Genomic DNA, 21945 nt, shown 5'->3' with positions numbered 1-21945 from the left:
TTGCTTGAGCATGAAATGAGGCAGCAGATGCTGTAGACACTGCCCTGTGTGGGTTACTCGTGGGTCGCGTTGCCTCCTGATGCCCTGCCACGTCCCACTGCAGCCTGCTGGGCCCTCAGAGGTGTTGGTATAATCACCGATGGGCAAGCAGCTCCCAGGGCTCCCCTTGTCTTCCAGCCTCCAGCTCCACTGCAACATCTTCTGGTGTCAGTCATATGGATGTCGTGGAAGGTAGCCCACAGGACTCAGAAGGTTTGCTGTTAATTTTCTGGAAATGAATTCATCTGCTAGTCAACTTGAATTCCTTCCTTCTGTTGAAAAAATTAGCTCATGTGAAGACTTCCCTATAGTGCACATATCCAAAAGGAACAAAACCAAAGTACAACAGACAATTTTTGTTCTCCTACTTAACCTTCCTGCCTTCCAACACCACTGTAATGCCTTTTCAAACAGAATTTATGAATGTAATTAAATTACAGAATTTTAAGAGCAAAATGAAGGAGTACAAGATCTGTCTATCTCATGTAAGCATATTTTAACACTGACAAAGCAATGGTCTTTTTCTCCGCCTCAGATCTCAGGAACTGCAAAGCTGTTGCAGCTGGTGCTTAGACATCTCCCTCAGACACTGAGCATAGAAAATTTCAGCCCAAACTGTTAGAACTTGAGAAAATCACACAGAAATGAGAACAAATTTCTAATAGAAAAGCACAGTTATGTGCCAGCCTTCCACAGCATTTCCATCCATTGTCATTTTATATTTAAACATTCACATTTAAACATTCCCAAGCCCATAAAAATGCCAGACCTTTCTGTATTTTAAGAGTGGTTCTTTCACACTCTATTCAGTAACGAAAAACAATCGTCACTGGACAGAGCAGGAGATATTCCTGTGTACTTTCTGTTTGGGACCTCTTCCAGCTGGTGTTCTTTCAAACAAGTTAGTTTTAATTAGAAGACACCAAGGCCTGTGCCCCAAACCAATTCAGATTGCGTGCCCCTCTGGAACACCCTCCCCTCGTGCTCCTCCTCATCTCCCTGCGGCATTTTTAGCTCCGACACCCACTCTGCTCCTCGCACGTGTTGCTTAGAGAAAATCCACGCTGCAACAGGTGCTTTGCAAGTGCCGCAGGAACCTTTTGAGAGGAGCGGAGCTGGGTTTCGTTGCCGGCTGTGAAGGAGCAGGAAGGGGCCAGTGTCCTGGGGGAGAGAAGGGCACAGAGACAGGAGGGAAGCAGCTGCTGCTGGGAGCCCCAGGAAGGGAACCCTTTGAGGGCCGACCAGAGGAACGGGGAAGCACCCAGAGAGAGCAAGAGCCCTCAAAACAGGTGAGGAGGAGTGTCGTCAGATTTCACGGCAGGTTAACGAGCTGAAAATGTGATGCACAAGGAAGAATAAGAAAACAAGCAGCTTTGTATTTTGTATAAATATTACACTTCATATTAATAATGTCCTTTCTAACTTGCATTTCATTTTTAGCAATACACTGGCGCACACAATGAAAAACGAAACCATTGCTAGGTCTGTGTGGAAGAGAGCTTCAGGTTTCAGGAAAGGGGGCACTTCATAAAAGCGCTGAAAAATATTTATGGGACTACCTGAACATTTCAGCTGGCATGTTTTTATTTGCCTGAACTTAAACTCTACAATTAGTACGGTAGATAGGAACCCCTTGCTGTTACCGTGCTGAGCAATTTCTCAAGACTGCTGCAGCCGAAGGAAGGTAATTACAGCACAACTAATAATTACAATGAACTGTAAGTAATTAACGTTGTTAGAACAGTCATCGCGACGAACAACTGTTTCAGCAACACCAGATGCGCCCAAGACCTTTGCTTCCATATGTCGAGAGGGGTTTCGTTTCCCCACATCCTCCCTCACCAGGCTATGTGTGCGATACGGGTAGTTGTAGGCTACCGTTAGTGTGGCTGTATTTTACGTTTGCTGTTGGGCCTGGGAGAAGAAGACATAGTGTGTATGTGGGGCTGCATAGTGCAAAGGCCACAACGTCTTGTCTTGGGGGTGTCGCTACCCAGAGGCACACAGCACATATCCTGCAGGTTTTCAAACCCATGGCTGTAGACAGAGACTCAAAAACAAGGTTGGAGCCAGTGGTGGTGTGCTTTTAAGTATTTTTTAGGCTCTTTATTGTGGAAGTGAAGACATTTCGGCAATACAAAGTATATCAAAGATACGGCAATCATATCTGTCAAGAAGATTGCACTTTCCACACAAAATATAAAATGGATGTGCATTGAGAAGTACGGGAAGGGTGAATGTAATTTGTTGGTAAAGCCTGGGCAACGCCATCTGAGGAACTTCATCATGGCCCCTACATCTCAGTAGGCTTTGTAACTTGCACCCGGTGTAACTGACAGCTAGCCAGGAACGAAATCTGTTTCACCTGCCTACGAGGGCATATGATTTCAGATTAAAAAAAAATAAATAAAAAGTTAACGAACAAATGTGGCATTTTAAATAATTGAGGTAAGTAATAAACTGCTTCGTGGTATTAAAATAGAGGTGGATTTGTTGTACGGCAACTGCTTTATTCAAACGCGAGGCTCTGTTTCTCGGCTGACTCCACAAGGTGCAGAAACCAGGATGTAATTTTACTTTTTTTTTTTTTTCCCTTTTCCCCCCAACGCGATTTCATCCAGCCCCGAGCGGCGCCGCTGACAGGAGCCGGCGGCGGCGGCTGCCCGCGGGCGGCCGGGTCCGGTCGGCAGGCGGCGCTGCGGGCTGCGCAGGCGGCTTCCCGGCGGCCCTTGCCCTGGCGCTGGCGCCCAAATCAAACACAGCCCGGAGGCGGCCATGGTAAGTGGCGGGGCTGCCCTCCTCCTCCTCCTCCTCCTCCTCCTCCTCCTCCTCCTCCTCCTCCTCCTCGCCCCCGCGGCGCCGTTAGCGGGGTGGGGGCCGCTGAGGGGCGCGGGGCGGGCAGGGGCCGTTGTGGCGGGTAACGGCCGCTGCCTGCTGGAGAGGGGCCGTGGGCGGCCGGGTGGAGGGGAGGCTTGTGAAAGCATTAATAATGCTTTTTAAAAATATAGAAAATGCAGTTAGTGAAAGAAAATCTTGTCCGTCTGTGGGAGACTATATCCTAACGTTACTATATCCTAATATTTCTGCCCTTTGCTTCTACTTCAGTCCGTGTTCTTTACAGCTTGGTCACACAGCTACAGAGAAAAGAAAGGGAAGAAAAACAGCTTTAAAAACGTGACCTTGAAATTAGAAAGCTGAGTGGGAAATTTGAAGACCTAGTAACGGAAAATGCAATTTTATCACCTTTCACATTAGTGTCTACAGGAAGCATGGTTAAATATTATATTTATATTATAAACACAAATATTATAAACACAAAAAGTAAGAGACAATCATTCTTATATTTTTAAGAGCTATTAAACATTTGGGAAAGTTACTGAGAGTTGGCATAAATACACATTTAATCACATTCAAATAAAAAAACAAACTGGCTACGCCAGGAAACCTTGAGGCTTGAGCTTGATTAGATTGCATGAAAGGTGGCCTCCTAACTTACAGTACAGCTCCAACAGTTTAATATATTGCAGGTGGGTCAGCTTGGTGTAATGATTCTTTGTGAAAGCTCAGGGTTAGCGGTAAGGTATTTAAAAGGATGGCAAATATAACTTAGAGGTATGTAGGTAGGAATTCTGAGCAGATGTTATTTATGCAGATGGCAGAATATGTTTTTTTTTTTTTTTTTCCCTGGTCTAGTCAAAGAAAAAAGGGCTGAGTTTTGAGGAGAAGAGAGCTCGCATGATGGAGATCTTTTTTGAAACAGTAAGTCACTTGCTTACAATTGTCCTGCATTTACATCCAGTGGGAAGACAGGCCTTAAAAGGAGGTTAATTGTAGAGGAATTGTGTGTATGTTTCTGTGCTTTTTGTTGATGCCCTATGTTGTCCTTGTATAAATTACTGGGACAGGGCTGGATCCGTGTAACTTTGGATCAGGTGGCTGGTCCCCTGATGGAGCCAAGGTGTAGAGATGCGCAGGTGTTGTTAAATGCTCAATGTGCTCCCCAAGGGGGCCAAATCTTCTCACGTTGAGTATGTTACCATAAGAGCAACAGTGAGTGATTAAGAAGGATCTCACTGAGTTTGAGAGGTGGGAGAAATCTCAGTGTTACAAGAGATCAGAGCAGGCCTGAAAGGTCACTGGGGAGAAGAAACCTGGAGATCCAAAAATCAGACGTACAGGTATACTGGTGGGATATGTACGGCATGATGCTATTAAAACAGTTACTGTGACCTTTCAGTGCTTGAGCAATGCAGTGCAGTGCATCTGGTGCAGACAGTCTAACCCGGACTCTGTGCCCTCAAAGGGATTTTCACTCTAATTTAGGCAAAGTTTGGTGACTTTTTGGTGACAAAGAAAAAAAGTCTCGTTCTTTTCTTTGTTACTCTAGAGACAGCAGTAGTCTTTTTTTTTTTTAATTTCTCAAAATGCCATAATTCTATTGAGGGATATACATCATATTTCCCTAGCAAAACATAAACATTCAGTTTATTTCCTACTTGCTTTTATTGGCATTGATTTAGTGTAAAAATCATACAGGCTTAGATGGTGCTGTCATTTGGAGCTGAAGTATCTTTTACGTTTTGCACAGAAAGATGTGTTCCAGTTGAAGGATATAGAGAAGATTGCTCCAAAAGAAAAAGGGATTAGTAAGTATTTACAAAAGTTTTTTCTCTTGAGCCATAAATTATTTTGGGGACAGGTCAAATAGTGTACATTTTCCTGGTTCTGGTTATAGGCTTGTGATTTTAATAGTAATGGGAAAAATGTCTGGAAAGGCAGATAGTGGTCAATGGCAGGGCTGCTGAAGTAACATCAACAGATTTTTCCTATCATGGTTTGCTAATGTTTGCATCACTCAAATTGGATGATAGTGCCAAAATTAGACATTACTGACATGCCACAGCTACCTACAAGTTAACCACTAAATGGAATGGGATTTTTCACAGGTTCTGAGACACCCAGCATCCAGTGGCTTTCATTCTATGAAATCATTATGCATACTCAAGCAGAGAGCAGATGATTTACGTCTCTGTCTGTAATGTCACAAATATCTTAAAATGCCAGTCCAATTGTACATGGTCAATGTTCTGGTGAATTTCAGTATCGCCACCACCCTCCCCCCAAACTGGCTAGATAGCTGTAAAGGGAAGGGGTTTGTCTTTTCAGTGAAAGCATTCCTGATGAGATTGTTGGTTTTCAGATAGATCCGAGATGATTTTTCTTATGCTGTTGAGTTGTTTTATATAGTCCTCATTCTGCTTTCTTTTGTGTTCGCTGGTAAGAGGGGGAAGGAGAGTGGTGTTTGTGTGGGTGCTGCTGCCCTTCATTAGCGTTATCTGTGTGGCACTATGAGAGTAATGGCTAAAGATGGTTGTTGGGAGAAGTGCAGACACACTGAAAAACATTGCTTTGCCATATTCACATTATGTCAGCAGCTAGCAGAGATATTCATAGGATTGTAATGCTGTCTTGATTAGTCTGTCAAAAAAACTATTGTATATTTAGTTGCAGTTTGCAGGAAGAGGATCCAAAACAGTAAGTATAAGCATTGGAATCTCATATTTAAAAATACAGAGTTTCTAACGCCATTAATACCTTTGAGGAGTCCAAATTCATCTTGCCTCTGAATGTGGAGGCATTTAGTCACTAAGCTCAAGTCCCAGTTCCTCTGAAAAGAAAAACCCTTAGTCCATGGAGACGCCCCTCTACTGCCTATACTGGCATTCAGCATTTAGCTTCCAAAAGATGGGGTGTTTCTGATCAGGGGTCCCCGTTAGACCCAAAACTGCAAGTCAGACACTGAAAACTGAATTAGCTTGAAGGTGTTTGTATTTGCAGCACTTGTGGATGATGAAAACTACTTCCCTTTGCTGAAATGGAATAATTCTTAAAGCAGTGGGTTGTATCCCACATTTGCTACAAAATGAACAATTCCTGCACATATATAATGTCACAACGACTTTCTGTATTGGAACTGAATAAAATCAAATGTAAAATCTGTCGCTCATGAGCCTGTATGCAGGTGGGTTTAGTGCCTCTGCTGCTGTTTAATGCGTTGGTAAGCATTGCAAAGTGAGATGTAATCACGGTCCTAATCAAGGAATTGTAAGTTAATCCATGTTATAATTAAGATTGCAAGACAACTTTTCAAATGCCCCCTCATGCGTTTGTTATGCTATTGTACTGTAATAAGTATGTATATTCTGTGATAGCTGTGAGCGGTTTACAAACATCTGGTAGCAGGCTGTACTGAATAGCAGCCTTTATGTTGAAACCACTGATTTCAAAGGGATTCATTCTTTGAAGTGAAGCATCAAGCATGGTGTCCTCTTGGAACCTTCCAGATAGCTGACATTACAGTAAATTATTCATACAGATGACTGTAGATGTTATCTAACTATATTAATAATTCTCCGTGGTTCTGTGGAGGTGCCATGCAGTTCTAATGTGATATTTTTGTTTTTATTAGCTTCAATGTCAGTGAAAGAGATTCTGCAAAGCTTAGTTGACGATGGCATGGTGGACACTGACAGAATTGGAACTTCCAACTATTTTTGGGCTTTTCCAAGTAAAGCTCTTCATGCTAGGAAGCGTAAGTTAGAAGAACTGCAGTCTCAGGTAAATCAGTTTTAAGGTAACCAGAATTTATTCTTACATCCTCTTGCTCATCTCACTCGCTCTCATGCACACCCACCCACACACATACCCCTAGTTTCCTGTGAGAATCATTAGGCAGGCATGATAGGATATTCTTTCTCGTTATCTTGATAGCACCCCCAGAAAAGTCTTGGAAGCCAATTTTGCTGGAGCTTGAGAAGACTTTTTGCCACTTGCTGCTGAAAACATGTTGTGTGTGATGCAAAACATCATTTAAGGACTTCCTTTAAATAATTAGGCAACGTATGCTTTTATGTGTCTTATATAGCGTAGGGCATCATGTGGTAATGTTCTAAAAGCCAGGAGAGGTCTGAAATGGATATCCCAAGTAAATGTGGCAGTGGTTTCTACTTAGGGCCGTTGTTCGTTCACATCTGTTCTTATTGATAGCTTAATTAGTGTGCGCTTTTATAATCCAGTACTGCACTTTTATTAGGAGAGAAGAACAAATTGCTCGCTCATGTGATCTCCTTCAGAAGAGCAAGGCATCTTTTGTTGCAATGCTGCTGTTCGTTTGATCTGCCTTTACTAGTTTTTAGGAAGTGTCTTTCTTGCTTCTCTTAATTGGAGCGGGAAAGCAGCTATTCATCAGTGTGTTTGCAACTGGAGTAAATGATAACAAGTTCAATAAACTAGTTTTATGGTCTTTATTGTCTGCACAACAACCCCGCCAGCTTTTCCCGTGCTTATTTAGCATTATGTTCGTTCATCAAAGAATCAGCTGAATTAATGGAAAATTATTTGTAGCATCTGGAAATTTTTACACACACTTTCCTTCAGGCATAGCTCTGGTGTCATCATTGCTATCGTATGTCAACTTCAGCTATTTCGTTAGTGCTGCAAATTAAATGTATAAAAACATGCTTTTTTCCCCAACGTGGATTGAAAAAGTATTTTGTGAATCTGAAGTCTTTTCACCAAGATAAAGTAAAAAGTCTGATCAATGCAGTTGTTTAGTAGCTGAAGTTCCTCTACGCACAGAGTGTAGTATGAACAGCTGAGAGGTAACCTTGTCAGCTGTCCCTGGCGATGCTGTCACTGTTTGTAAATCTTTCACGATTAAACTGAAAGAGTCCATTCCGCTGCTCTCTTTTAACCAACATAAGGTCATTTCCACTTGCCCTGGGGAAAGGGCCGTTTAATTACTGGCCTGGATGCTCTGGACAGGCATCCCAAGGTGTTTTGTGTGTCTGCTTGTGTGGATCTGGCAGAGGGAGGGGAGTACCCATACTCTGTCACATGCCTGGTGCATCTACTCCAGCTTTCAAGGTTAAGAATGAGGCTTGTCAGAACTTTTGGCTCCTTTTACCATATTCACAAATCTGTGTTGCTTTTACGAGCTGGCGATGCCTTCAGGGCTCTGAAGAAGTAAGGAGGAAGTACTGTGGAAGGCTGCACTCCTGATCATCACTAACTGGAACTGTGTGGTGACAGCCTTCCAGGCAGGTGCTTTAGGTGAGTTGAAGAGTGCTGGTTGAGATAGCTGCTGTGGTACTGTTTGGGTCATGAGAATTATTCGCTCTTTCATTTCAGGTTCTGCCACTGACTTGCTCTATGTTGGGCACCTTTCTCAGCATCTCAGATGATCTGTTAGCATCATGGATATAAACCTGTGTGTACTTGTTCACCAAACACCCTAGTGCTACCGTCTTGTTGAATGCAAATGGTTTGCTCATGGATTCTTTCTGGTTTTGGCCATGTGACATACTGTAGCCAAGTAGGTGAATGATGGAATTGGCATTTGTCTTTGCCCTTGGGCCCATTCCCTTCATGAATTTTCAAGATAATTGATCAAGAAGGCCTCTAGCATACCGTGATGAATACCTTCCTTTGAATGCCTTGCAGAGTGTGCATAATGTGTTCCACTGCAAGTATCCAGGGGTTGTCTACGAACACGTTGTGCTGCCTTAAATGTACAATTACATTATTAAGTATAATACCATCTATTATTATGGTATTATAATAGTCATGCAGTTAGTGTAATGTTATTTTGTGGTTATTTCTGTCTAGAAATAAACTATGCTGATATAAACAGTTTCATAATACTAAAACTGTTGCAGTTGAAAGAAGACCTTTTGTTACCAGACTCTATTTGCAAACCAAGTCCTACTTTTAATATACGGGCTTCCTGAATTCTCTTTAAAACGTGTTATAAGTCCTTAAAAATACTTCTATTCATTACCTTGCTTTTTGATGAGAACGAAAACGTTTCAGCATTTCAGGGGAAACAATTTTCGGTAGCCAAACCTTTCCCTGTTGACACAGTGGAAGGGTGGCACTTTCAAATGAATAGCTCTCAGAACATTTTGACAAGATGATAAAAGATACTGTCTGTGGGCTTAACTCGGCTGTATTTAGTGTTTGTATTATTCTCTATGTGAACACACGCACATTTCCTGAAGGGTTTCTAAATCCAGTCACCAAGTATCACAAAACGTCCTGTCAGAACATGTAAAGCAGAGGGAAGGAGTAAGCTGTTGTACCGTTTCTGCTGCACGTTGCCTGTCTTTGATCATTCCCATGCACAGCTTGTGGCGTGCTGTGAGATGGGTTTTCTTTCTGCATCTTGTCCAGATCACTTGTTTAACTGCATCAGTTGGTCTCTTTCTTCAGCAGTTACAAGCTGGAACTGGAGTGCTTTACTTAAAGCAGAAGCTTAAAAATCCAGCACTCCAGTTCATCTACAGTTAAGGCTTTAAACCTAGAAGCAGTATCTTTGTTTGCCGAGGGCATGGGTAAACAGTTGAGGGAAAGGGGTGATCCCACGTGCTGAACCGAGACATTTGAAAATAATGTGGAGGAACAGAACAAGCTCCTCCGTAATGCAAATTCTCCTGTTAATTTGTGGAGCCCGGGCCTATGTTTGACTAGTCAGGTCTGCTACAGCACCTTCGGACTGCAGACATTGGTATTTTATAATGATTTAGCAAAGCTAAAGCTCATAGCTTACTGCATGTGACAGAATATGTGATCGTGGGGAATCTTGAAACAAAATTTTTGGTTCACTTTTTTAGTGATTATTGAGCCACACCCCAACAGAGAGACAGTAGCAGAGAGGTCTGACTCGCTACTCCTAACAAAGAGTATGCCATGTTTGCCTGGGTGTTTAAAGTTACACCTCATGGTTGTTGTGTATATCCTTGGCTTTGTTATGTTTTGTTTTCCTTTCCAGGAAGGATTTGTTACGTCTTTGGTGTGATCTCCTTGTGCAGAGATATGGCATTTAAAAACAATGATTGAATTAAGGTTGTTTCTGTTGGCATAGCTCTTTTTTCCTTGTTTTTCAGCATGCTTTTCTGGGACATGTGTTTGGAGGGGGCTGCAAACCCCTGAACAGGACGTAGATGGCAAATCCTGTGCTGATTTCATTAGGATTAGGATCTTAGTGCTGCTCTCTAAATCAGAGTTACTATTTGGGCTTCTTCCTTTTTTTCTGAAAAGCAATTACCACTAATACCTTTGCTTTGTGTAGCTTCTGCTGCATTTTTTTTTCCTTCAATAGCTCACAGAGTAAGAATTGCTTGGTAGGTCCCTGTGGATTTTGGATTGATTTGCTGTGCATTGGCACGGCTGCTCTTAAAGGTTTATACCTTCCGCCAGATGCTTGTTCTTCACCTCTCAGTTATGCTTATGCAGTTGTGAATTGAACCATTGAAAAAGACAGTGGAATCTGCATTTTGGTTAAATCAGATTGTTTTGCAGGTCTGGTTTATTATGGCATCAGTACAGCTATGAGATGGTGAAACCAGAGCAAGGGTGTGGATTGAGAAGTATTGTTTAAACAAGGCTTATAAGTGGAGAAATTTTTAATGGAACTCTACCTCTGTTGAGAGAACTGTGGAAGCTTTACTCAGGGGGTTGGTTCTTTTCCTTCCGTAAAAATAGGTGAAAGGATGCAGTTTTATTCTTTATCAATATTCTCCTGGCAGTCAGTTTCTGAAGTTTTGAATTACTTATGTTCAATTATGTTTTGACAAAATGAGTTGTTTTTTCTTGGCTTAGCAATACTGGAAGCTCAGGGGTTTTATTAAGCTAACAAAGAATGTGACCTGTGCAGTGTAAGCAGGAAGATCATCTTCTGTTGAGGATTCTTCTGCCTTTTGTTGATTTCATAGCATGCATAAAATGAGGAGATTGGAGATGAGTAACTCTGGCATGTTACTCACAGTCACGTTCCATCTCAGTCGAGAGTTGGTAATATGTTGCGTACATACTGCATGTTGGGTTTGTGTGTTGTTCTGCTGGACGTATTGCTTACCGAATGGATATGACTGCGAAGGATTCATTACCTGCTGAAGATGAGAAGGCACATATGCAGCAAAGTCCTAACAACGGTTTTACTGGGAAGGAAACAGCATATCAGTGAGTGAGGCAAAGAGAGACCTTTCTGATGTAACCTTAGTATAAAGAGATTCAGCTTAGATTTTCTTTCAGTTCTTCTTTCAGTATCTGTGTGTTTTGTAAAACCTTTGCAACTGTATTGTCTGTTTCAGATAAGGTGAATTAATTTCTGCTTGTATTTTGCTTTATAGTGGCTTGAGTTAAGTATTAATGAAAGTAACTGCTAACACTGAGGTCTTTTTCACCTGAGGGTGGACCATGCTGCGAACCACAACCCTCAGAAGCTGTAAGGAGCGTCCCATCTCTCCAGCACGTTGTCTACAATAGACAGAGTGACCGAGGGGTTCTCTACTTGAGCTGCCCAGGGCAGGTTTAGCACTTACACTGCTGGGCTTGAGGGACCAAGTTCTTCAACAGAAGTCTTTCTGTTGTTAGTGTTAACTATTGACAGTACTGGAAATACCATAATTTAGTAGTTTGGGGAAACAAGAAGTTTACTTCCTTTCCCCAGTCTGGTTTTACGATGGTTCATTTCTCTTTTCAGTTCAAAACAGTTTGTTTCACCGTTTTATTGTCGATCATTGCAATTTACTTTATTTCTCATAATGTTGCTTTCTTGTGGGTTCTTCTTCTGTGTTCTTAGGCTTTGCAAGGGCAAATTTAACAGCCTTCTGTTATTGCCGCTGTTTCTTCTGAGACACAGACTAGGATGGTATCACCTTTTACTGCAACAAAGATTAATGAAAATCTTTTCAGAGGAGAGTATTGGATGGACTTTCTATGCTGGTCCATGACCTCGGTTCAAGATACACATGATCAACAGACTTGGGGAGGGTTTCTGGCAATTTTTCTTTTTCCTCCCACTAAATGTTGCACTGGGCAAGTGTTAGTTAAGATGGAAGAGATTAGTTGATGTTTCATTCCTCAAATCCCTGCCCTAGGGTTGGTAAGAGGAGGGATTTTCACTTCCCATGACTCATTTATTGAGCCTGGGGAAGAATTTAGAAGTCAGTATATCCTAACTCACTTTTGGCAGTTAGTTTAAAAAAAAAAAAGTTCTTCAGGAATGAACATGTTGAAATACAGTGACTTCACATGTACTAAATTGTTTGTATTTAGGAACATTGAAATATGAAAAGAGGGGATTTAATGCATTTAAAAAAAGTGCTTGGGGAATGCTATATTAGGAAGTGCTTTTGTTAGGAATGTACATTGTTTGAAAATAGTTAATGGAAAAAAATAATCATATTGGTGAGTAATCTGGCTTGAGGCCTCTTGGAATATGTTTGACAACTTAGCTAAAAGGAGAGAACCTTATTTGTTCAGAATGCACACAGAAAATTTTGGGTTTTAACCACCAGATAGTTTGGTTTATCTCTATCCTTTTTAGCCAGATACATTTTTCCTCCTCGAATATTGTGACTGGGTTACTGCATGGAAGGTTTGCTTGATAGTGACTGCCTGAGGCCACTGGCTGAAGCAAAAGAAACCTCTGCTGTCTGCCTTGTTTCGGTCTGAGCAGCCTCCTCCTTGACCAACCGACCGATGGGGATGTCAGTGTGCCTCCACGCAGTGCTGAGGCTGATCCCTGGCTTCATGTAGGTACAGGTGCTCAGAGCCGGCTGGCTTCAAGGCCTCGGTGCTGAACTGAGGTAACGCCCCGGCGGACATGGCGGGCGCCCCGTGAGGGGGAAGGACCTGAGCACCAGCTCAGGTCACGCTACTGACAACCAGGCCCCGCGTACCATGGCTGGCGTTTTGGCTCGGCCTGTCGGAGCTAGGGCTGTGGAGAAAGCTATTTGCATCACTCCTCAGTGGTATCCTCAGTACATGCCATATCAGCCTTCAGCAGAGCTCCTTGGATCTCTTGTTCAGTTTTCAGTCTCTGTCAGCGGCTTTGAATGCAGGGTCTCCCTAGAACACAGATGTGCAACAGCTCTGGAATCCGTGGCCCGATGCTCTTTGTAGAGCTGTTCATTTTGTTTATCAGATTGTTGCATTATACTTACTTGAATAGCTGTAGTAACAGAATAATTCAGTATGGTTTTTAAAAATACTTTTTTCATTTATTGAATGTAAGGGACTTGCACGAATAAATTATCTTACGCTCTATCGCTAACTTAAAGTTTGCTGAAATACCTTCTGGAAAAGCGTAAGTCTGTACTTTCAGTATGATTTTTATGAATGTTAGAATAGCATACTGAAGAATTGTCCTTTAAAACCAGAGATTTACATCAGCAGTTTTGCAACTAATGTGTGCAAGTTATATTAGGAATGATTCATTTAGACATTTTTCTCTTATATGTGTGCATATAATTTTGTTTTATTAAGTTGTGGAAAGCATAGTAATTTGTCCCTTTCCAGGAAAAACAGAAGTCTAATTGTTGAAGAGTTCTCTCTTTAATGCCCATTATAAAATATACACAGGATCCTGATGTGTTGATTAAGCAGTTATGGTAGTCTTTCCATATCCATGCTGGGCTTCCCTTTTTCCTCTTGTATTTGAGGGCAACTAATCTAGGATTCTGGTTATTTATTTCTTTATTTTTCTTTTTGCATTGGCCTGGCCATTTTGCCAGTCATCAGTTCCAGTCATCTGGGTGGTTCCATTCCCTTCTGGCTTTTTTTTTTCCTTCTATTTTTTTCTGGGTAGTGATGATTCTCCCAACAGAGGCAATTAGTGATTTTTTTCCCTATTTTCAGCCTTCAGGCTTTCACAGACCTATGCATTTCCTTCGAAATAAAGGACTAAATAAATAAAGAAATGTACAGCTGTGGAGCTGGTATGGTGTCTATCTTGCTGCTTCATGCCATCCAGTGGGCGTTGTAGCAGTAAGAAGTATCTTAAAAGCAAGTGTCTGAGAATCTGCGTCATCTAAACAGATAATATGTTGATTACAGGATCAGCAGATGAATGAGCATAATGCAAAGCTTCTTCCCTGAATCAGTCTCCTGGAAGATGCTAATACATTTTTCTTTGAAGCAGTTGAGTTTTTTTCTTACCTATTTGCATCTTGCATTTTAAAAAATGTTGATGCCTTGAAATGATTCTGAATTTAGTAAGTCCTAAAATGTCTAGCAGAGAATGCTCTTCTAATGCTGTAACTCATTAGAGCCTTCTGGATTATGTTTAATGGCATGCTACAAAGCCCTGGAGGGTATGCTTAGTTACCGCTGTCATGGCAGACTTCTAAAAATATGGTGCTCTGGAGGCTTCTGTTAGAATTAAGCAACCTCATAATTTGGTGTTCATTAGCAGAATTTCATGCTTTTCCTTTTACTAGCTGTTAATATGTAACTAGATTGATGGCAACTGTGCAGTGTAGGTTTTCCCTTCCTGCCTCCTTGGTGAGCATAAGCTAAAACTGGCATGATTTAAGAGAATTTTTTTTTTCTGAGCTGGCTCTGTAGTACCTGTAAAGACTATAAAGTAGGCTTAAAGGAGGAATCCTACTCTATTAAGAGGGATGTCTTGTTACCGTGTCCTGGTAGTGTATGCTACATATTCATTCTGCTATAATGGAGTAAAAAATAGTAGTATTTTTTTGACTGTGTGTTCTGTGAAACTGTATTTTTTTCAGGTTATGTCTTCACATGGCTTACCTTTCCTATTTGAAGAGGCTTGCACACTAGCTGCTGGCTCAAATATATTCCTGATCCCGACGTTGCAGTGAAACTGTTGATCTGAAATGCAAAGAAACTGGGAATAAACACAGAGCCCTCTTTCCAAAAGCCTTGTCAAATCTGGCACAGATGCACCCCTGTGCCTTGCATATCGTGAGTGACAGCGCAGCACATTAGCTGAAACCCAGCATCTTGAGAAAGTTTAAGGGCTTAGATGTTGTGTTGTGGCATGCGTGTAAGTTTGCCTCTGCTGTAAGGCCAGGAGCATCCAGCCTGGGGATAAAGCAGATGCAGTACTGCCTTTCAAAGCTGGGTTTGATGGAGGTGGTGAGTTGTAATCGTATTTAATTTGAACTTAGACTTTCACCTTCAAATCTTGTCATTTGATTAATATAGCATATTTTAATTCAGAAAATGAGCACGCATGCAGAAATAAAAATCCTATCATGCACTTATATTTGAAGTTTCACTTCATAACATTTTTCTCTTCTGGAGGGAATGAAATAAAAACAATTTATTCACTAGAGTTTAAAACTAAATGTGTGAAGTCAGTTTGAAGCAGGGAGACTAGGGGAAAAGTTTCCTGTCATAGTCATGCAGCTAATTGTTGTTGAACACATTGTATTTCCATCTAAGACCATTCATTGTATCTGGAATTTGAGATGACTTGGTTATCTGTCTGAGCATTGCTTAAAAGCTGTGAAATTGGAATAAAAAGTGAATATGCAAGAGTGCTGTCAAAACTCTGATATTTGATAATGTATCTTACAGAGGCTTTTTATTTTACTGTTAATATCTTGAAGTAGAATTTCAGCTTTTTTAAAGTTTCCGGAATAAAGTTTTGAATTTTATCTTGTAATCTTTAAGGCAGGACTTGAGCTCAGGGAGTATCAGATGGATATTGTGTTTTGATTCAGGACTCTCTGTGCTTAGTCCCTGAAGGCATTGTCAGCTGGTTAGGATAGCAATTTTTAAAAGCCCTTTGGGGAAAAAATAGAACTTTTTTCTTTTCTTACACTTTCTTTCTAAGGAAAAATATTTTTCAGTGTTTTGTCTCCTTTGAACAGACGTGCTAACTATCACTTCGGACTTTTTGGTTTAGTAAACACACTAAGGCACAGTTACAAGCATCCTTCATGTCCAGATTATTAACGTTTTCTCTGTTTCTGTCAGTCTTGTTGGGTGCCTTTTGGTTCCTTCAGCATATCTTATTAGATCACTTGCATTTGTGAGGCAGGGTTGAAGACTGAGGCATTTCTCCTTGTTCTTTTTTTTTTTTTCCCAGGTTGATTTGGCATACTTGGTATCTGTATCTGAGTGGACAGCCATCTGCCCCTCAGCTCATTCCAATTACGCCAGCTCTGAAAGCAGCCAGCGAAATTCAGTTCTTTCATTCAGCCTGCGCAACTGTCTTTCACTTTTGCGTATTAAAGGGGTTGGCCTGGAGTGTTGTTTTTTTCCTTCGTTGCATAACCAGTACCTACCAAATGGTGTTGCAAATGAATAATGCAAAAACCATAAGCTCGTGGCAAGACATCTTCTTTGAGTAAACTGTAACTTAACATTTAAGGCAAATCTAAATTGATTTTCTATCTAAATGGATAGAAAATAACTGAATTAAAAAACACTTTTAAATGTACAGTGGTTTACTGTATAGAAATGATCTTTAAAAGGACTGCAATTAGCAATGTAAGATTTGTACGTGTACGGGTGAAGGTTCCAGAGGCAGAATTTGTCATTAGTTTCTTACATGTATGGGGCCCGTTCAATTTTCTTTATCCAAAAGCAATTGCAGGCAGGACTGATCTTATACTGTACAGTACCTTCTGAGAACACAGCCATACCTTATTTACCATGGGATATATCAGTTTTTATTAGCATGCCACATAAATCAGGATTATAGGCCTAAATTTAATCTTGGAACACAAAATGGATTATGTTTGTGGGAGGGATGAGTACATCAGTATTACCCACATCAATACTAGTGCAAAACATATAAATACCGCTTATGAGCGCTGAGACCTAACTTTAGAGTTTTTATTTATTTATTTTTAGGATCTTAATAGTGCTTCATCAGACAATTATATGGAGTCAGATATTTGTTCAGTTAGGTTCCCCCAAAAAACTTCACTTAGCTTGAGTTTTTTATACTTATATCACTGACATAAGTTATAATCCGAAGTTTAGAAAAATACTCGCTGATTACCTATATGTTAATTATTTTAAAAGATGTAACTTGCAGAAATAATAGCATAATATTTTAGAAAAAATATTATTCACTTAAAAGAATCGGTGCACCAGCCTTTCATTTTGAATAGCAAATATAACTTCTCCTGGGGTTTCGGGTCTCCTTTTTCTCCAGAAAGTTGTATTTATTCCCAATCTTCAGTAAGTTTTTGAACTGATTCTTGCAGAAGTTGCATTAAAGTTGAGGTAGTCTTTTATGGTGAAATTTGTAGCATGCATAAAGAGAAGAAAGTTCTTGTATTGAACGTTTCTCCAGTATACCTATAATTCAGTGTTTAAGAAAAAAATAAATATTTAAGTACAGAAATATGGTGGGCTGTGATTCACCTCATTTTTTTCTAAAATCTGCTGCTAATCTCTTTTATGGTGTTCTCTTCCTGTAAAAATCTTACTGTCTATTCTTTGATTTCTGGATTAAATATTCTTATTCTGTGTTGCTTTCATCTCTATGCTTGCTCTTGCCTGTATTTCTTTAACTATTGCTGTCTCCCAGGTGCTTCTCATATGCTCCAAGTCCCAGCAAACATAGTTCCCTACTTCATATTGCTCAAGTGACTTGTAATGACCTGGGGTAAGACATTACATGTTCCTTTTCTCTTCCTTTCATAATCATATTAAAAAAAAAAAAAGGAAAAAGTCATTTAGTTGTATTTGTATAGCAAGTGTATACTTTCTGTGTATGCTTCATTAGAAGTGCATAACAACCCTGACTCAAGACCCAGCGGACCTGGGGCCTGCCCCATCTTCACTCTGGTGACTGCATGGGGTATGTGCAAAATGGCATTTCAACAGCAGTGTGCCTGCGGCCTGGGAGCAGGGCAGGAGCGACAGTGCTGCAGGTCGTGGTGGATACTCTCTCTACTCCACTGTGAGCGTGCTAGCAGTGTGATCGGCGCGCCTGATGTTTACTTCTCTGCGTTTGGAGGCCCTGGCAAGAATTGATGTAAAAAGTAGTTGTATGTTTATTTTGTGCAGTACTTCAGAAAACAGTTCTGCTTGTCAATGTGCTTTTCTATTTTTTAAGTTTTATTGTTTTAGTCAACAGCAATTGCTGAGTGGTTGCTTTTAATGGAGTGCTGTGCCTTTCTTGTAACACAAGGCGTCTGTTTTCAATATTTTCAGATTGTTCTTTGGCTGTTAATCTTTGCATTTTTACTCTCTCTGTGCTATCAGTCTTTTTTTAATCTTTCTTTAAAATCTAGAGGAATGCTTTGAAGTACTTTCTCTCCATGCCTTCTGTCAATTCCACTTACTTTTTTCAGTGGTGAATTAGATTTAACATAGGACAGAAATACGCTGCTCTGCTGCAAGTGTCACCCCGAAACTGTCAAACTGCTTTTCTTTAAGCTAAAAGGAAACAGCGCTTGCCTCTGGCCTGAAACAAAGCATAGAGAACTTCAAAACTCAAGTAAATAGTTCAGCAAAGTTATGAACAATTAAAAAATGGATGTCTTGAATTCTTCTGTAGTGCCACAGTTGAGTGGCGCACACGATAGCAGTAATTTTTTTAATACCATTTTGGGTTGAGTATTTTGGCCACGAGAAAACTAAGCGTCTGATATTTCTCTTTAAGACCATAATGACAGTGGGATAACATCTGTGAACATTCTCGGCGGTTAGCGTGCGAGACCTCAGTTTGATCCACGTCCAGTGTATATACGAAGGCCTGTGTTTGCATGGCTGATACCAGGTTTGTAGATGCTTTAAAAGGCTAGGAAGACAAGTTACATGCTTGGTGGGACACCGGTGGTTGCAGTGGTTGAGAAATGAGAAACCAGAAGGAATACGACCAACAAAAACATTTGCTGGAGAACAAAATACCAATAGTGTAGAGCTAGAGCCGTATCAGGCAAATTTTGAGGAGAAAGAGGATTGAAACCTGCTGCTGTTGTGTGTCAGGGTTAAACGTTCTTCTTCCAAATGTACATCACTGACTTGCCACAGTGCAACCCTAGTAATGGTGCGTGCATAATGTATTATAAATCGCCTGTGCACGTCTAATCTGTACCCCTTGACACAAACCAGACCCCCAGGCCTGTGATGGGAGTGATGGTTATCATCAGCATGTAGCACTTAACATGCGCAAACTGCTGCACAAATGTATAGCTAAATGCTATGAGTCCCTTGCAAAGCAAGAACGAGCATCCTTCTGGGGGACTTGGGATTGAATTAGTGTCAGGGCTAGGCCAGTGGTCAGTCAATTGACCACAGAGGCCTGTAAAATTAAAGGAATGGCTTCCCAACTCTCCTCTATTATAGATGTTAATTACCTCATTTATCTGCCTTCTTGCAGGTTCCCACCATGTTTTGCAAACACTGAAAATACTCTTATGGAGTTTTTTTTCCCCTTGACTTTTTGCTTTAATTATTTAGTGTTGTTCCCCCCCACACTTGTTTAAACAGCTTTCTGTGAGATGACGGTTTTTTCTGCTTTCTTATATCTTGCTTAATCGTGTGCTGGTTCTGAGGAGGTCTTTTTGAACAGACAGGCTGGAGACATGACACATTACAGTACAGCAGAAAATCTTTCTGCACTTATTTTCCACATCTGATGAGTTACACTTGTGGCAGAAGGTTGTTCTTGTGTCAGATCTGACACATGTAGAGGGGAGGTAATAAGTAGCTTTTCCTCCCGATCAATCCCACAGCTATTGGCAGGAGTAAGACTTCTCTCAGGGTGGTTAATGTTCCTTGAGAAATTATTTGTCAGTTCACTTGAAAAACGTCTCATGACTACGCCAAGGATTGAAATCTTCCATCTGCTACTGTGCTCCTTTACAATCAGACCTTTCTACAGCTGGTGAGTGGGAAGGTGAGTTGCTTTATTTGTCCAGATGTGATCCTCTGCTAACATACATACACAACATTTGCAAATTCTGCTTTTTTTTTTCCATTTAATGCCCTGTAACCTGTCATATACCATTTGCCCTTACCTGTCACTTAAGTATTGTATCATCTCTCTTCATCCTTCTTCCATCTGACTCCTTTATCCTAGTTAACTGTCTTTCATTCTTTCATGTGCAGTTATTTTCAGCTGTGTTCTTGCCTTTTTATCCAAGCCTTCCTGTTTCTCCCATCCTCACAGATTCCTCACACAGACCCTGGCCATCTGTTCTTCGCCCTTTGCATTCTCATCCTATGTTTGGTTTTTTCAATCTCTCTTCTCATTCTGCAGTTCCTTCCCTTATCTTTTATTGTCATAGGAACACCCACTATGACTTCTAAATAATCCATAAAGACTAGGGGTTTGTTTTTTGTAAAAAGAGAACTTCCAGAATTCTTGATAGTGAAAACAACATATATATATATATATATATTTATATATTTATAAATCCCACAAGATATTAAAATCCATGAGAGAAGAAAGCAAAAATCTTCAATAAAATTGTATAAAAATTATCATTGCTTTTAGGCAGAGGAAGATCTTCTAGTCTTGCAGCGTGGTAACCTTGCACGTTATGTAGGTCAGAATTTAGTCCTGGCAAAGAAATTTCTATACATCTCAGTGCTTATCATTACTGTCTCTTTCATAATTAAATGTTCTGGAAGATGGAGGACCAAGAAAATAGTGAGATGCCATACCGAGGGACATGCTTTCCAAGCTGGAAATGAGCTTTTATTACTTTATTGCATCTCTCTGAAAAGTTTTTCTGTGCTTCCATCTTAGAGAATGCGGATATGTTTCTAAAGAACCTTATGAATATGAAATCAGAGGAAGTAACTTTATGGCTTTCATGTTCCAGAGAACATTGTCTTTTTCTTTGCACATGCACTTATATAGACCTAGATAAGCTCTTTGGCATTTCTGCTTCCTCTGTGAGTTAAGTTCCAGACAAATTCTTTGTTCAGAGATGCTGAATGATGTGTGTCTTGGTATTTTTCTTCCTTGAGCTTCATAAAATGCAAACTACACCTAATTGCTTGTCCTGTGCTGAACTGTGTATTTCTGCCTAGTAAGACTTAATGTGGGGACTAACACATTTAATTTTATATGAATTTTGTGGAAACCCCAGAAAGAGTACTGTTTAACTCCCCACCAAAATTAAGATGTTGGTGTACTTGAAGCCACATACTGAAACCCACACCGCCTAGGTGGTTACTTTCAGTGAGTGCAATGAATGAACAGCTGGATATATTTTTCCCCAAATCATATATGCAGTGCCATTCATGTTCTCACACATGCATGAACAGATACTTATCCAGAAAGAGGAAGCAGTTTTGAAAAATTGAGGTACAAAAGAAACACCCCCGCACAGACCCCTCCCCAAACCAAGTGAACTGCATTTGGTCTGGGACTTAATCCGTAGAGATCACCAGTATGGAGTTTCTTTTTACCTTTATGTCTGATACCTAAGACTTGACAATAAGCTCTGCATCATATTTTTCATGCATTTACATATAATATGTATTTCTGAAAATGTGTACGGAACACGAGTTTAAATAGAAATTGAGCAGTGGCTATAGCTCCAAACCAGCTCTGTTTGTGTTGTACGAACAGGTTGGATGCTTGCAAGCAAGGTGATTACATGTAATCCACCCAGAGAGAACCATGCTGCAGAAATGCTTTTTCATGTAAAGACTAACATGCTCTTGGCATTTCAGTTGCATGAGAATGTAAATATGATTAAATTTTAAGGCTAGGGATATAGCAGGAAATGTCTGGGAATGCCATTCCACTAAGCGCGATCCTCAGTGAGAAAGGGGATATATACAAGTGGAGGCCTCGTGAGAGTTTGGGAGGAAGGCAGTACCATTGGAATGATTTTTTTTTTTTTTTATTCTCTTTAAAGAATGAAACATGGGATCTCACAGCCACCTCCATCTTCCTTGCAATTAATCTGGTATACCAGCTTTCTTCCTGACTGATACGCAGAACGTCTCAAAGTTAAGCTGAAGAGTTAGTTCTTACAAAGAAACCCAATGTTTCCCTTTTGTGTGTGAGAGAGAGGGAGTTCAAATTAAGGAATTGGTTTCAAAACCATATATTTGTTAGAACTTCTTTTTGCATTCTCCTTCATCTTGTGTGGTATTTCAAGA

At 40.5% G+C, this 21945-nt stretch overlaps 1 protein-coding gene and 1 long non-coding RNA gene across 4 annotated transcripts in view; both read left to right on the top strand.

Annotated features, from left to right (window-relative positions):
* Nucleotides 1-2703: 2703 nt before the first annotated feature.
* Nucleotides 2704-21945, top strand: part of MND1 (meiotic nuclear divisions 1) — a 39965-nt gene continuing 20723 nt past the window's right edge. Inside the window, exons 1-4 of one of the 3 annotated variants that reach the window (XM_040555042.1) lie at nt 2704-2817; nt 3733-3798; nt 4628-4685; nt 6509-6657. In XM_040555042.1, the coding sequence (XP_040410976.1) occupies nt 2815-2817; nt 3733-3798; nt 4628-4685; nt 6509-6657 (276 nt within the window). In that variant the 5' untranslated portion in view covers nt 2704-2814. Of the gene's footprint in view, nt 2818-3020; nt 3312-3418; nt 3567-3732; nt 3799-4627; nt 4686-6508; nt 6658-21945 lie in introns of those variants that run through there. The other 2 variants (XM_040555043.1, XM_040555044.1) reach the window with 2 other exon arrangements.
* LOC121069179 lies at nt 6668-15390 on the top strand. Its single transcript, XR_005819309.1, has 2 exons — nt 6668-11058; nt 14619-15390. It is a non-coding gene; the product is annotated as an uncharacterized LOC121069179 (long non-coding RNA).

The sequence above is a fragment of the Cygnus olor genome, chromosome 4 (assembly GCF_009769625.2).
Source record: "Cygnus olor isolate bCygOlo1 chromosome 4, bCygOlo1.pri.v2, whole genome shotgun sequence".
NCBI classification, from domain to species: domain Eukaryota; kingdom Metazoa; phylum Chordata; class Aves; order Anseriformes; family Anatidae; genus Cygnus; species Cygnus olor.
The sequence above is the reverse complement of the archived record's forward strand: the minus strand, read 5'-3'. Positions and strand labels throughout refer to the sequence as shown.